Source organism: Mizuhopecten yessoensis, unplaced genomic scaffold (genome assembly GCF_002113885.1).
Source record: "Mizuhopecten yessoensis strain PY_sf001 unplaced genomic scaffold, ASM211388v2 scaffold10745, whole genome shotgun sequence".
NCBI lineage: Eukaryota > Metazoa > Mollusca > Bivalvia > Pectinida > Pectinidae > Mizuhopecten > Mizuhopecten yessoensis.
The window spans coordinates 786059-804047 of NW_018408700.1; the positions used below are offsets into that span (position 1 = coordinate 786059).

Consider the following 17989-nt stretch of genomic DNA (forward strand, 5'->3'; position numbering starts at 1 on the left):
CACAGAACTCGAAACATCCCTGAACAAAATTGGAAAACAGAACAACACAATAACATTTATAAGCGGACAATACAACCTTCCACACATAGATTGGTCAAACAACACCACAACACCAGGCAAACCAGACACATCCCTACATGTACGTCAACGCCTGCTAGACATCATCGACGACAACTTCCTCGCCCAAACCATAGACAAACCCACAAGAGGAGAACACATTTTCGACCTAACTCTCAAAAATCGAACATCCATCATCAATAAACAAGAAATAGTCCCACCGATAGTCAAGGCCGATCACGACATCATATATAGAGAAGCAGACGATAGACTACAAATAACACGCAATTCACCTAGGAACATTAACCTAGCTATATAACAAATCAAACTGGGACAACATCAGAAAAGACCTGACTAATCTAAATAACAACTTTTAGGACCTAGAACATCAAAACCCAGAATACCTTTGGATAAGCTTGAAACCAACACCCCATACATCTACAGAAAAAAAACCCCATTAAAATCACTAACATACAAACACAGACTAACCTGGATGAACAACTCACTTCGCCGCCTCTCAAACAAATCTAAACGCCTCCACCATAAATCAAGAACAAACCACAAACTTTTCCACACATACAAAACAGTTAAAAGCTGAAGTGCAAAAACAAACCCGCAATGCATACCTACAATACATTGCGAAGATGATTGCCAAAGCCTTTGACAAAGTCCTACACAAAAACTTACTGTACAGACAAAAATAGTACGGCATCACCGGAACCACACTTGCATGGGTAACAGCCTTTCTATCACAACGCACCCAAACAGTAGTACTTCAGGGCAAACACTCAGACAAAATCCCAGTAACATCTGGAGTGCCCCAGGGAACCTGTTTGGGGACCAGTCCTCTTCCTCATATACATCAACGACTTCCCCGAATACATATCACACAGTACACTAAGACTTTTTGAAGACGACAGCATAATATACAAAACGATCAGCAGCAAAGATGATACAACAAAACTACAAACGTATTAAGATATAGCTAGTAAATGGCAAGAGGACTGGCTCATGAAATTCCACCCAGACAAATGCACCATACTCACTATATCACCAAAACGCACGCAAATTAAACACCAATGCACACTCCAAACAAATATCTAGGCGTCACTGGTCTGGTTTAGTATTGTTTAACGTCCTATCAACAGCTATGGTCATTTAAGGACGGTCTAGGCATCACACTTCAAAACAACTTAAAATGGAACAAACATATTAACAACATCACATTAAATGCATAAAAATCGCTAGGCTTTCTGAAAAGCAACCTAAAAATAAATTCACCACATATAAAAGAACATGCATTCAAGGCCATTGTCAATTAGAAAACGTACAACGAAGAGCTGCACGATATGTCCGAAACAAATACCATAGCACAAGCTCGTTCACAGACATGATAATCAACTTGCAATGGCAAACACTACACACATGCAGAACAAGAACACGCGTTATTCTTCTCTACAAAATAATACACCAACAAGAAGCAATACACACAATCAATCTCATCCCCGCAGACACCAGACCACATCAAGGACACGACGACCGTTACAGACATATCTACACATCCAAAGACACATACAGACACTCATTCTTTTCATGCACCAACACAGTGGAACCTCCTACCCAAAACAATAATCCAATCAGAAACACTATCAGAATTCAGGACGTGCACCACATATAACATAATCGAACACACTCACTGAAATCAACCTGTTTTTATCCTGTAGCGAATAATAAAAATGAAATAAAAAAAAATCACTGTACATAATAACGCACTACGTACGGCACAAAACCAAAATTCCGTAACCGTCAATATTCCGTCTTTGCGTATTGCAGAGTTATCTTCTCTTGGGAGCAGGTATTGATTGTTACGTCACTTGTTTGTGAGAATAACGTCATCAATTTTTGAGAAAACGACGTAATTTTCTCGCACAAACCAATGATCACGTAACAATCAATACCTGCTCCCAAGAGAAGATAACTCTGCAATACGCAAAGACGGAATTGACGGAGGCAGGTTTATAGCCAAACAATCTACGTATTGCATGTAAAACCAAACCATGGACTCTCCGACAGCGCCATCCATATTATGAAGATCTTGCTGCAGTATTTCTCCATTAGACTTAAATTCTATTTTCAGTATATGATTGATTTTCTTACGAGTGTAGTTCGGGGTCTCCGAACTTCTCCCGCCCCACTTGTGTTCCAGCTTCGCTTGCACACTGGGGACATCGCTTGTTATAAAGGATTGTCTGAAAACCAATGACCTGCAATAAACCAAATACAACCCGTGAAATTGATATGAACACGTTTTAGTTTAAGCCCAAACATAGGCTGTAACACAATGACATGTTCGTGTCCCTGTGCTCCCATCCTCGATATCCAAGGGTTACGCTCACTTTCCCTATCTGCACCCCTGGAATATGTCATAGCAAAATTGAAGGCTCAATGTGCAGCACCGTGTGGACGAGACGAGAAGACTAGTTCGATCCTTCCAAGTCGGACGTCTCTCCGTTGTAATCTTCAAAGAACAGTTATCAGCCTAGCGATTGGTCAGATTTTTTTTTTACCTGAGACCAATCAAACAGATATCTATCTTCGTGCCTTCAATTTTGCTATGACATATCATTCCAGGGGTGTGGAGAGCGAAAGTTAGCGTCAAGGATGCCGTGCTCCGTACAGCAGAGTGAGTCAGCATTCCCTTCTTTAACTATAGAATGCTGCATGGCAATGCAATGTCACAAGATGAAAAAAATCTTTAATGATCCCAGTACTGTTGCACTGTGATTTTTACCTAAACGGCACAGTATCAGTATCTCTCTCTCCCCCCCCCCCCCCCCCCCCCCCCCCCTTTAACTTCCGTTTGAACAGTAGCACAACTGGGCCATGCCACTTCCGTTGACCAGGCAGCACAATCGATTACAGCGATAAAAAAAACAATCTGAAGCCCTGCTGAATTATTCACTTAATTAAAACACAATTGTTGATTGCATTTTGTTCATTTTATATCTATCATTACTCATAAAAGTCCCCCAACGTATACTTTTCTTTGCAGAAAATATGTCTATAAGTTAATATAGCCATGCTGGAATAAAGCTTATTCACATTTTTTGAGCGGTACGGGGATCCTTAAAATTTAGACAGTAAAACATCGCCACCATCGATATAGAGTTATCGCCCTTGAGTCACATTACTTCCTGAATCTGTATTGAAAACAAATGTAGTATCATGAACTCATTTCCTATATAAATGTGGTATAGTTTTGATTTTCTTATCATATAAGAATGATTTACAGCTAGAGTGGATTATATTGTGAAGAATGGAACGAGTTACAGCTGTTGTCACGATCCTCGTTTTGACAAGTTTGATTTCGGGAAGTCTTTGCCAAAATCATTATCATGAAGTAAACGCAGGTATTGAATTGTTCCTCTCGGAGGCTTTGGGGACTATTCATATTAACAGGGACAAATGCATCTCACTAAACATAGATTCTTCTCGGGATTAGAACCTATTAACTGCTTTATAACATTATATCACCAAAAAAGTGTCTTGAAACTGTTTTTCACTTGGTAATATAATCTGTCACAACAGTCGGACATTGTAAAACACAGGAGCCTGAAATTGTGTCAAGCCTAGCTTAACAACGACTGAAAATAGTTCTACATTGTAGCAGGCATCTATCTGTAATGAGAATGAAATTGTACTGGGTTGATCCATGCAGTGTAAGTTATTAAATTAAACTCAAATGGTGGAATGCCCATCTTGATTTATGTTCTAAAGGTCCTTATTTTAAATCATTTACTTCATCTGACCCATTGCAGTTACCTTTGGCAGGTTGGGCACAACGGCGCACATGGGTAATAATCCTGCATTTGGTAAACATCTTTGTATGTAATGGTTGAATGCACTTCGAATCTACTTTCACTATCCTATATAAAAAATCAAAATTTTGTACTTCACTTATGTTATTGAAAATCGCCATATCTATTGGTTTTTACAAACAACTTTTGGTTGAACAGTGTCAAAACACGAAAAACGTTCAACCAAAAATTGTTTGTAATAACCATATAAATAGCGATTTTTAATAAAGATAGTGAAGTACAAAATTTTGATTTTTTATATAGGATAGTGAAAGTAGATTTGATGTGCATTTAACCATAATATACAAAGATGCTACCCAAATGCGCCGTTGTGCCCAACCTGTTTGGTACGGATTAAGATACCTTTGAATGGTACTACATACCATGGGGTATAAGTTGGTTTGGTTGTCAAAGTTTATCATAGACAACTTACAAAGCAGGAGATTTTGAAAAAAAGAGTATTTTAAGTCATTCTGATTTTTTTTTATCCTTTTAGATTTGAAACCAGCCAAACCATCTGTAATCAAAGTACAAGGCAACAGCAGAGTAAATCTTACAATCAAGTCTATCCCAGTCGATACAACTCATGTTGTGTGTCAATTACACACTCATAAAGATCCGTTGAGTTTATCCCTCAGCCCGACCCTGTCTCCAGATGTCACAGAGACGGAAACAGATATGGGTGTGACTACATTGCTGTCAAAGAATCAAAAAGATATGTTCTGGTACCTCAAGTCTGATCACAACCATACCGTGGAAGCGCTAGTTACTGTTATCTTGTATACCTGGAAAGGTAAGTTTTTTTGTATAGTACTATTCACAAATATATATAGTATACAAATTAAAGCCTTCAAACAAATAACATCCCCATAACCCCTCACCAGTAATATCCCCATAACCCCTCACCAGTAAAATCCTCATAACCCCTCACCAGTAACATCCCCATAACACCTCACCTGTAACATCCCCATAACCTCTCACCTGTAAAATCCCAATGACCCCTCAACTGTAACATCCCCATAACCCCTTACCTGTAACATCCCAAAAACCCCTCACCAGTAATATCCCAATAACCCCTCACTTGTAACATCCCCATAACCCCTCACCTGTAACATCCCCATAACCCCTTACCTGTAACATCCCAATAACCCTTCACCTGTAACATCCCCATAATCCCTCACCAGTAACATCCCCATAACCCCTCACCAGTAACATCCCACTAACCCCTCACCAGTAACCTCCCCATAACCCCTCACCAGTAACATCTCCATAACCCCTCACCAGTAACACCCCCATAACCCCTCACAAGTAACATCTCCATAACCCCATACCAGTAACATCCATGTAACCCCTCACCAGTAACCTCCCCATAACCCCTCACCAGTAACAACCCCATATCTCCTCACCAGTAACATCTCCATAACCCCTCACCAGTAACATCCCCATAACCCCTCACCAGTAACATCTCCATAACCCCTCACCAGTAACATCCCCATAACCCCTCACAAGTAACATCTCCATAACCCCATACCAGTAACATCCATGTAACCCCTCACCAGTAACCTCCCCATAACCCCTCACCAGTAACAACCCCATATCTCCTCACCAGTAACATCTCCATAACCCCTCACCAGTAACATCCCCATAACCCCTCACCAGTAACATCTCCATAACCTCTCACCAGTAACATCTCCATAACCCCTAACCAGTAACATTCCCATAACCCCTCACCAGTAACATCCCCATAACCCCTTACCAGTAACATCCCCATAACCCCTCACCAGTAACATCCCCATAACCCCTCAACAGTAACATCCCAATAACCCCTCACCTGTAACATCCCCATAACCCCTTACCAGTAACATCTCCATAACCCCTCACCAGTAACATCTCCATAACCCCTCACCAGTAACACCCCCATAACCCCTCACAAGTAACATCTCCATAACCCCATACCAGTAACATCCATGTAACCCCTCACCAGTAACCTCCCCATAACCCCTCACCAGTAACAACCCCATATCTCCTCACCAGTAACATCTCCATAACCCCTCACCAGTAACATCCCCATAACCCCTTACCAGTAACATCCTCATAACCTCTCACCAGTAACATCTCCATAACCCCTAACCAGTAACATTCCCATAACCCCTCACCAGTAACATCCCCATAACCCCTCTGAAGTTACTTATATAAAATATGCTGTTGTAATTGCACATCCTGTCCGTTAGCTTGTAACTGAAGGCTAATTATAGTAAATAGTTCATCTTGAATATGTGAGGTCAAGTGAATTTATTCTTAAAAATCTGAACAAATGTATTGAGAAAAATCTTACGTCATAGGTTGTGTATATATATATATATGTAGAAAAAATAAGATTAACGACCGACTAATAAACTAGCTGCTAAATAATTAGTCGGTCGTTAATCTTATTTTTAGCTCACATGGCCCGAAGGGCCAAGTGAGCTTATGGCATGGTGCGGCGTTCGTCGTCCGTCCGGCGTCCGGCGTCCGTCCGGCGTCAACCTTTTACTTTAAACAACTTCTTCTTAGTAACCAAAAGGGCTAGGGTAATGATATTTGGCCAGAAGCATGCTGGGATGAAGGGCTACCAAGTTTGTTCAAATAAATGACCTTCAACCATTTTCAAAGTCACAGGGGTCAAATATGTTAAACTCTTTAAACAACTTCTTCTGAATAACCAAGAGGCCTAGGGTGATGGTCTTTGACCATTAACATGCTGGGATAAAGGCCTACCAAGTTTGTTCAAATAAATGACCTTGACTTATATTCAAGGTCACTGGAGTCAAATATCTTTAAAACCTTTAAACGACTTCTTCTGAATAACCAATAGGCCTAGGGTGATAATATTTGGCCAGTAACATGCTGTGATGAAGGGCTACCAAGTTTGTTCAAATAAATGACCTTGATTTATATTCAAGGTCACTGGGGTCAAATATGTTTAAAACCTTTAAACGACTTCTTCTGAAGAACCGAGAGGCCCAGGGTGATGATATTTGGCCAGTAACATGCTGGGATGAAGAGCTACCAAGTTTGTTCAAATAAATGACCTTGATTTATATTCAAGGTCACTGGAGTCGAATATCTTTAAAACCTTTAAACGACTTCTTCTGAATAACCAAGAGGCCTAGTGTGATGATATTTGGCCAGTAACATGCTGAGATGAAGGGCTACCAAGTTTGTTCAAATAAATGACCTTGGTTTATATTCAAGGTCACTGGGGTCAAATATGTTTAAAACCTTTAAACGACTTCTTCTGAAGAACCGAGAGGCCCAGGGTGATGATATTTGGCCAGTAACATGCTGGGATGAAGAGCTACCAAGTTTGTTCAAATAAATGACCTTGATTTATATTCAAGGTCACTGGGGTCAACTATGCTTAAAACCTTTAAAAGACTTCTTCTGAATAACCAAGAGGCCTAGGATGATGATATTTGGCCAGTACCATGCTGGGATGAAGGGCTACCAAGTTTGTTCAAATAAATGACCTTGATTTATATTCAAGGTCACTGGGGTCAAAAATGTTTTTAACCTTTAAATGACTTCCCCTAAATAACTGAGAGGCCTAGGGTGATGATATTTGACCAGTATTATGCTGAGATGAAGGGCTACCAAGTTTGTTCAAATAAATGACCTTGATTTATATTCAAGGTCACAGGGGTCAANACCTTTAAACAACTTCTTCTTAATAACCGAGAGGCCTAGGGTGATGATATTTAGCCAGTAACATGCTGGGATGAAGGGCTACCAAGTTTGTTCAAATGAATGACCTTTGCCAATTTTTTCTGAATTACTTTCAAGACATTGATATTTTGCCTGTAGCTTTATTTTAGTCCTCTTTTAAGGTTACAATTGTGAGATTAATACCAGGTGAGCGATGCAGGCCCATTGGGCCTCTTGTTTCTATATTTACTTCCTTCACATGAACATTTAATCCCTTTTTATTATATATATACAACATTTGATATAGCGTCCTATCTAGCCAACATAGTTAAGCCACTCTAAAGCGCTTTACAGTTCATAGATATACAATTCAATACAATGTGTTTGTATTGTAATCATCCCCCAAAACATCATCATTAATGCTGTATCCCCATGACCCAAAACCTTTATACAATGATGAAACTATTATATTTAAAAGATTTTTTTTTTTTTTTTTTTTTGTTGCAGATCCTATACCCGGGGGTTGCAACTCTGAGTACACTTTTGAAAATGATCCAAGTTTCCACCTTTCATTTGACTCTTCTAAGACCAAGACCAAGTTCCAGTGGTCAAGCCATTGGAGAAATCGGTCAACGAACCCTGGTCCTGACGATTGTGAACACTTATCCAATCCATTGCAATATGACATGTATGTTTACTATCTTCCTGGTGGAGACTTCTCTCAGGAGAAACACTTTGATGGGATACAGAAAATGATGACTGTGGCTGATGTGTTACAGAACGGAAAGAAGGTAAGTCAGGTTTCTTATTGTCAAAAGATGTATACAGTAAAACCTTGTTATACTGCCACCATTTGCATTTGTCCGGAAAATCTTTGTGTTATAAAAGGGGTTGGTGATAAATTGAGGGACATATATATAAAGGAATTCTCAGGAAACGAGGACAGAAAGGACAGGGCATCTTAATTATTTGTCCCAATTGGAAATATCATGGAATTAGATTATCTAAGTTAGTCCATGGAAATATCAAATAAATTGTTATGCAAGAGAAATTGTAAAATTTATTTCATCTGTATATGTATAATACTTGTACAGATTGTTTTAACTGATGGATGGTTATTAATACTCCATTGTTCATTCATCCAACCATCAACTATTTAAGCAATGAAAAATCAATCAATCAATGTAAAACAAAATGATAAATTACAGGATCTGTCAATTCAGTATAATTATATCTGATTGTAGATAAGCAACATAAAGGATGACAAGACAACAACCGTATCCGAGTTTACGATAACATCCTATACTGGTCAGGGCACGATCTACAATGTCATCGTCACAGATACCAGTACGGGTGTGGTGTCGAGGGCGGCCTACATCCCCACCACTACTTACGTGTGTGATCTGAACAACACGGACAGCTGTCACATGATAGGTACAAGCTTATACGAAAAGTGTTGCTGTACTTGAAAATAAACATCAAACAACGGTTTATACAGCTCTGATTTTCACACATTGTTACCTTTTAAATGTTTGGAAAAATGTCAGTTTTCTCTGTGATAAATATGATATTTTGAGTTAACCCTTTCACCCCTACGTAAGTTTAGTAGACTCTACCATGTATTGATCTGGATGAGTCCATTATGGTCTACAGTGACGAAAGGGTTAATTGGGTTTGTATTGTTCCCATTAACTAGCAAAATAATTTACAATTAGTTATTACTGCTACAGGAAAATGTATTCACAAATGTTCTTGCCAATTAGTTGAAGTGAAAATATAAAGCATTTATCCTTTAAGATTTCTAAAAAAATAGAAATGCTGCATACCAAAAAATGTTTGCTGCAGCTCAGCTTCTGCGCATTTTGCCCTTCATCATAAAGGCAAATTTATTTATGGTGACTGATGTCAACCACAGCTAACTATAAAGCTAACTTTGTTGTAATTAGTCTTAATAGAGATATTTGTAATGGAAATACATGTATATAAATGATATCATCAGCTGAATACTAACTTTATGTACATGATTTTTTACCCAGGAAGTGGAGGAAAGGTGTTGGCTGTCATCGGAGGAGTGTTAGGCCTATTTTTTATTATACTAGGGCACAGATTCTTCAAGACATGTAAGACGACTTTATTAAAAATAGGTTAAAAGTCGTTAAAAATTTAATAACCAGGTTGTTTGGCTTTTGAATGATAAAAGACTATAATCAACACGTGATAAGGAATCCTTGCTTGGAATCCATTCAGTGTTTTATCTCGGGAATTGATCTGAATCAGGATCTGACTTAATTTGTTATGGTATTGGCTTAAACAAATGTAGCTAGTTGTTTAGTCACTGTAGCGTGGACAAAATAACTTGTAACTGAATGTAATTTACCTGTGATCAATCAAGGAGGCCTTGACCTTTATCTTTTTAAATATCTCACACTATAGGAGTTTATTACAATAAACAATAATTCATTGCATCTACAATGTATGAGATCTTGAATGCGCATATGTTGTAATACTTATCTTTTACTTTAAGCAACCTTCCTGGCACCATTTCTTGGTTTTGGACTGATATCTGTCATCCTGTTTGAACGTTTCACTACTCAGTCTATATTAGGTAAGCTAAATAGGTTTTTGGCTACAAATGGTTGTGTTTCACATAGATTCTTGTCAGATCATGATTGCATTCCAGGGCCTTGATATTACATTAAAGAAAAATTATAAAAATTTGCTTACTCTAGTTCAACAATGTACCTCTGATAAATAGGGATACCTTGATTATGTGAATACCTTGATTGTGTGAATATCTTAATGTCAGATTGTCAGATTGGCTTCTCTTTTAAATATTACAGGACTGATTGCAACTTTTTTTAAACTACTCAATGGAGATAAAGTTGAAAATTTTGATTTATTTGATTTAACTGTAGATTATAAGAACACATAAGATCTAGACTGAAATACACAGTATGTTTAAGGAAAGCATTAAGATTAATATAAACCTCAGTGTATTTCACCACTATTTGTTTAGTAAGATGTTGTGTTATAAAGAGGTTTGGTGATACATATATAAATGTGAATAGAAAAGGAAAAGATGACCTTGAAATAAGTTGCCAGTGATCGAGGTGACAACTGAAATGAATGGCATTATTTTGAGATAGTGCTTCATACATAACCTGAACCACTAACAGCTGAGTTCATCTAGCATTTAATTGAAGCTTGATGATTATGGGTTGTAGAGAAGAGAGATTCTGTTGGAATATTAAGATGATTGTTTTATACAATGTAACGAAATGTGTGACCAAACGTTCTGTTGATGTTTACAGTTGTATTGGTGTTGAGTGCTGTGGTTGGAGTTGTCCTGGCGACAGGATGGCTGGCGTTTTGGTGGTGGCACGGAGTCCACACCATAGCTGTCTTACTGACTGGTTTGACATCTGGTTACATCATCTCCAGTATCCTTTTCTTCAGTCCATTAGGTAAGTACATCTAGTGATAGAAGTTGGGTCAGAACCATGCATGACCTACCAAGGACATGACCCAAACATCTACACCTGTGGAAAAAATCCATATTTCCAATACTAACATTTGTATATACTCATTGACTGTTTTTCTCCCATCCCTTACATGGGATATTGGTAATGATTGTATACTGACAATGGGTTTTTCTGTGCATGTGTGAGTAATTATATAATACATACAGAGTTATGTCCCTTCGCTCACCAAGTGTCATTTTGTCTGGTGCATATCCCATATACTCTGCCATCTAAAATTTCTCTTTTTTTTGTATGTGAGTACCTTTATGTTATTGTCCTTTGTTTACTGTGCCTCACTTCGAGAAGGTTGAGTCTCGCATACCGGAATAAGATCTTGCGCAAACATATCAGAGTTATGTCCCTTCGTTTGTTTTGTCAGGAGGTTGTTAACAGTTAATAGTTCTTAAATATAACTCATTCACCCCTGAAATTATGAACTATTCCAACCTATGAATTGGAAGAGTTCAAATGTGTCTTCAAGGGTGAATGCATTAACAAAATGATCGATGCATCAATACGTGCTGGAATTGAATAAATACAGCCTTTTGAGTACAGGGAGAATGTACAACACGGATGAAAGATTATAATCATCAGACCATTACATGAGTTTGACAGATGAGCCTCCAACTCATTTTATTAAAAGTAAGCTTTGACAGGAGTAGTCCAGCTGAATTATAGCTATATGAGGTCAGCATGCTTCATACATTACATAGATACCTTTAATATATGTAATATGAAAATCTATTTTTAACAGGAAACCTGAACTATTGGAGTCGAGAGTTTAACTACGGAATGTCATTCACCGTGGGCATACTTATTATACCTGTTGCACTGCTTTACTGGACCAAACAAGTGAGTGGTATATATTGGTACATACTATTGTATGTAGATTGAGTGGTCTATAGTGGTACGTACTATTGTATGTAGATTGAGTGGTTTATAGTGGTATATACTATTGTATGTAGATTGAGTGGTATATAGTGGTACATACTATTGTATGTAGATTGAGTGGTCTATAGTGGTACGTACTATTGTATGTAGATTGAGTGGTATGTAGTGGTACATACTATTATATGTAGATTGAGTGGTTTATAGTGGTACGTGCTATTGTATGTAGATTGAGTGGTACATATTGGTACATTCTATTGTATGTGGATTGAGTGGTACATATTGGTACATACTATTGTATGTAGATTGAGTGGTTTATAGTGGTACGTACTATTGTATGTAGATTGAGTGGTACATATTGGTACATACTATTGTATGTGGATTGAGTGGTACATATTGGTACATACTATTGTATGTAGATTGAGTGGTATGTAGTGGTACATATTATTGTATGTGGATTGAGTGGTATATAGTGGTACATACTATTGTATGTAGATTGAGTGGTATGTAGTGGTACATGCTATTGTATGTAGATACAGAATCTCAGGTTATGTATCCTCAACAGTCACATTCAGTATATAGTTCATTTAGTGAGCTATCGTTAATGGTCTGGTCAGCTATTTTATTAACTGTGTCTAAACTCTTCACGTCATTTTGGCATTATCGCTACTGTAGCATCATTATCACTACTGTAGCATCATTATCGCTACTGTAGCATCATTATCGCTACTGTAGCATCATTATCACTACTGTAGCATCATTATCGCTACTGTAGCATCATTATCACTACTGTAGCATCATTATCACTACTGTAGCATCATTATCGCTACTGTAGCATCCTTATCACTACTGTAGCATCATTATCACTACTGTAGCATCATTATCGCTACTGTAGCATCCTATTTAAAAACATATCGGAACACCATAGAGATTTGTCAGATAAGTCAAACTTTTATGTTTTAACTCAAAAATATTTTTAAATCAAAAACATTTTTGAATTAAATGAAACCAGTCAGAATAATAATAATTGTACTATATAAAGAGAATGAAAGGGTGCCACCACCTAACTTGTCTGTGTATACTTTTCCAGATGATCCTAACTTGTGTGTGTATTTTTCCAGCTGAGTAACCTAACTTGTGTGTGTACTTTTCCAGCTGAGTATCCTGTCTTGTACATTCCTGGGTGGCTACTTGGTTTGTATCACTGTGGATGTTTTCGTGGACAGTGGTTTTAAAAATATCATCCTGAACTCTTTGCGACATGCCGCGGAGCCAAACTACCTGTCTGTGACAGTAACAGGGCCCTATCTTACAACAGGTAATTATCATCAGTGTAATTCCAGTGTATTCAGTTGTGGCATCGCACAACGTTACACGATGTACAGCGCACAATGTGTGCACGGTGTGTGAACGATGTGTGCACGAAGTGCAAACGATAAAAAATTGGACGATCATTGCTTGCGCACATTTGTGCGAATGTTGTGCGATAACAATCGTGGTTGGTGTAAATTGAGGAATGCCTTAACAATATATACGGTTTCATGTAATTGTTTAAACACATAAACTTGATTATTTAGTATGTTTCTATATTCTAGCTACATCTATAAGCTTATCTTTCTGTCTATACTTTCTTAAATTTAGAAGTGGTGTTCTCTGTGTTTTTACATGTAAAATTACATCTCGGCAATACAGGTAAACATATATAGCCACTTTGTATCTGTACCTGGACTGTAGTTATCCCCCGCCCGGGGCACTTACGTATCTCGCCAAGGTATGAAAACCAGGTGAAGGGGAGCTATAGACCAAAACAAATGCAAATAACAAATACTAAACATCCAGTTATGTTTTCATAACAGTCATACGGTATCACATATATCAGCTCTATGTTTCAGGCGCCGACCAGGTAAAACTCTGGTCACTCATCAAATTGTTATTTACCTGTTCTGTTACCTAGGAGCTCAACCCATTCTTGACAGTCTAACGGTCACTATAACACTGTGTAACACGCATTGTAAAATTGTACATAATCTTGATGAGAAATTACAGTAATATATATACAGTGTATATTATTGCATACGAGCATTTCATATTTTTTTCATTCCATAATATTGTTAAACAAATTGTACCAAATCGCACAACGAGGCAATCAATTATTAAATCGCACAGTTGTGCACACCATGTGTGGATGATGTGATGTGTGGATGATGTGCAGGCGGTCTGTGAATGGTGTATGCACGGTGTGCGCACTGTAATTTTGGTGCGTTGTGTGGTCACACAACTGTAGCAAAACACAGTGTCAAGGTAAAAGTTGATACTAATATAAAGACAGGTTGATCATATGATAAAACTCCAAAATAAGTTTACTTGCATCACAATACCATATCTTGAAGAATTCAATTAATATACATATCACATCATTATCAAAAAAATATCTTGCACACACAGATATGGGTGACAACTTTATCCTTGCTACACAATCAGATATGGGAGATCACTCTATCCTACACTACCATATATGGGTGATAACTATATCCTACACACACAGGTATGGGTGATAACTATATATATCTTACACACACAGGTATGGGTGATAACTTCATCCTACACACACATGTATGGGTGATAACTATATTCTACACACACAGGTATGGGTGATAACTATATCCTACACACACAGGTATGGGTGCTAACTATATCCTACACACAGATATATGTGTGATAACTCTACCCTACACACACAGGTATGGGTGATATCTATATTCTACACAGACAGATATGGGTGATAACTATATCCTGCACATGCATGTATGGGTGATAACTATATCCTACACACACAGGTATGGGTGATAACTATATCCTACACTTACATATATGGGTGATTTCTATATCCTACACACAGGTATGGGTGATAACTATACCCTACACACACAGGTATGGGTGATAACTATATGCTACACAAACAGGGATTGGAGATAACTCTATCCTACACACACAGGTATGGGTGATTACTATATATATCCTACACACACAGGTATTGGTGATTACTATATATATCCTACACACACAGGTATGGTGATTACTATATATATCCTACACAAACAGATGTATGGGTGATAACTATATATATCCTACACACACAGGTATGGGAGATAACTATATCCTACACACACAGATGTATGGGCGATAACTATATCCTACACACACAGGGATTGGAGAGAACTCTATCCTACACTCCCATATATGGGTGATGACTATATCCTACACACACAGATGTATGGGTGATAACTATATCCTACACACACAGGGATTGGAGAGAACTCTATCCTACACTACCATATATGGGTGATGACTATATCCTACACACACAGATGTATGGGTGATAACTATATCCTACACACACAGGGATTGGAGATAACTCTATCCTACACACACATGTATGGGGGATAACTATATCCTACACACACAGGTATGGGTGATAACTATATCCTACACACACAGGTATGGGTGATAACTCTATCCTACACACATAGGGATTGGAGATAACTCTATCCTACACATACAGGTATGGGTGATAACTATATCCTTCACACACAGGTATGGGTGATAACTATATCCTACACACACAGGTATGGGTGATAGCTTTATCCTACACATACAGGTATGGGTGATAAATCTACTGATCTGCACACAAAGGTGTGGCAGAAAATATTTCTGACTTGCTGTTTACATTTGTTTCAGATATTGGACTGACATTGCTGTGGGCATTTTTTTTTGTCGGAGGGTCAATATTCCAACTACTTAGGGAACGTGGCAAACCAGATTTCCCAGAATCAACGTGGAGAAATCGAAGACGGAGCAGACGTTTGGAAATTGAGGAAGAACGACAGTCTTTACTGGGTAATGGTCGTCCCACACTGTATGGTCAGTCTGGCCAAATGGTCAGCACACAGAGGACAGAAATGTCCTTACCAGAGACCTAGCTGAAGGATAAAATGATATTAACAATTTAACATAATACCGTAACATAACCAGGATTACTGAATTGTTATTTCTAATTTTGTGTACCATCATACCTTGGGGACTGTGATTGTATGCACATAATGTATTTTTGTTTGTTAAATAAGAACTTGTATAATTTCACTGATGCTGTAATACTTTTCTCCCACAACTGTAGGTTTCCTCACTCCCTGACTCATTAGATAAACCTGCTAGGAGTTGGTAAACATTTTTTGTTACCCCTAGTGGGTAACACCCTAGACGTGATTTTATTGTCACGTAACCATGCTTTCAACATCATTTTCATGTGGATTTCTAGATAAAATACGAACGTTATGGAAGAAACAGTTTCATGTGGATTTCTAGATAAAATGCGAACGTTATGGAAGAATCAGTTTCATGTGGATTTCTAGATAAAATACGAACGTTATGGAAGAAACAGGTTCATGTGGATTTCTAGATAAAATACGAACTTTATGGAAGAAACAGTTTCATGTGGATTTCTAGAGAAAATACGAACGTTATGGAAGAAACAGGTTCATGTGGATTTCTAGATAAAATACGAGCGTTATGGAAGAAACAGTTTCATGTGGATTTCTAGATTAAATACGAACGTTATGGAAGAAACAGTTTCATGAGGATTTCTAGATAAAATACGAACGTTATTGAAGAAACAGTTTCATGTGGATTTCTAGAGAAAATACGAACGTTATGGAAGAAACAGGTCCCCAAACTCGTGATGATTAGTTATCACGTTTATCTTACTCTCCTTAGTTAAGTTTTAAATTATGAAAGACACTCTGTAACCCTTAATGTGTCTTTATACAATTTGAAGATTAACTTACTTGAGTTAGATAAACATGATAACCAACCATCACTCGTTGGGGAACCTATATATATATATAACTAATTAAAATGACTACAGCACTACCACTCTCTAGAGTATCCTAGATTACAACAGTTATTCAGGTAGGGTATCATAAATTACAGCAATACTGTCGAAGTTCAATGCGACAATCCATAGGGTATCTATATTTGCTGTGATACTTGTAGGTACACTTCATGTATCACAGTAATATTACTTAAGGATCTATTTAGTTGTTTGTGCCATTGTAACAAATATTTCATCTTCTCATCAAGCCTAAATATATCCCATATGTAGCATACATATATATTTTTATATTTTACCTCATACAATGTATGTTGTCATGTCATTCATGATAGACCCACCTGATCACTATTTTCCTGTACATGTGCAGACAATGACTTCAGTTTCATTTTGTACATAATGTATATATTCTGACGTCGATGTGCTACAATTTGTAGGAGTAGCCTCCCTTGTCACACTAAGATGGATTCATGTCGGACTAGTTCGCCTTATGATCGGTATAGAAGGGGGTAGTATATTAACTGGTCAAATATGATTTTTCTGCCTTTTTTCCACAGGGGCCGTTGTATTTTCAGTTGAGAAAATGTTATGTCATAGAGTCTATACTGGAGATTAAAGAACATAAAAACTATGCAACAATCAAAACTTACATTAATGCATTTAATGTAAAAAAATATTAGAAAACGAATATTTGTGGGCTTGCGTAGATGCATTCATATGCATTTACAAATTAAAGAAACAAAATCACTTCAACTTGGTGTTATTTTGGGAAAAATAAAGCTTAATTTCTCTAAAGAAAAAAAGAAAAAAAGACCATAAAATGTCAGGTCTGTCATCCAAACAGGTATACAGGTATACATATGCCTCAGCATCACTTCAGTCTATATGCATCATTTTTGTTGACTGAAGTGACTATTAACTGCCATATAACCCTCAGCACTATACCATATTATCTATTATATATTGTAATCACTCACCTTTACCACGATAGCAACCAAGTGTATCATCTGGGTTCAACTGTTAAAATGGACACCGATTCTTTAGAATGATTTTCCACAACTTTATTGTGCAACGTGTTTTAAAAGGGGGTGGGGGGT

At 37.6% G+C, this 17989-nt stretch overlaps 1 protein-coding gene across 1 annotated transcript; it reads left to right on the forward strand.

Moving 5' to 3' along the window:
* The first annotated feature begins 3230 nt into the window (after positions 1-3230).
* Positions 3231-17982, forward strand: LOC110462078 (transmembrane 7 superfamily member 3-like). Its single transcript, XM_021515887.1, has 10 exons — positions 3231-3467; positions 4411-4707; positions 8106-8389; positions 8843-9032; positions 9635-9718; positions 10123-10203; positions 10910-11062; positions 11874-11971; positions 13163-13325; positions 15746-17982. Exons 1-10 carry the CDS (start codon positions 3374-3376, stop codon positions 15985-15987), a joined length of 1686 nt encoding a protein of 561 aa, XP_021371562.1. The 5' UTR covers positions 3231-3373; the 3' UTR covers positions 15988-17982.
* Positions 17983-17989: the final 7 nt, after the last annotated feature.

Excerpts from the sequence above, each read along its gene's own strand:
- LOC110462078 (XM_021515887.1), top strand. The coding sequence starts at position 3,374 with ATGGAACGAGTTACAGCTGTTGTCACGATCCTCGTTTTGACAAGTTTG. Across the intron at positions 9,033-9,634 it reads GGACAGCTGTCACATGATAG|GAAGTGGAGGAAAGGTGTTG; the intron begins GTACAAGCTTAT and ends TTTTTTACCCAG. Across the intron at positions 11,063-11,873 it reads CCTTTTCTTCAGTCCATTAG|GAAACCTGAACTATTGGAGT; the intron begins GTAAGTACATCT and ends TATTTTTAACAG.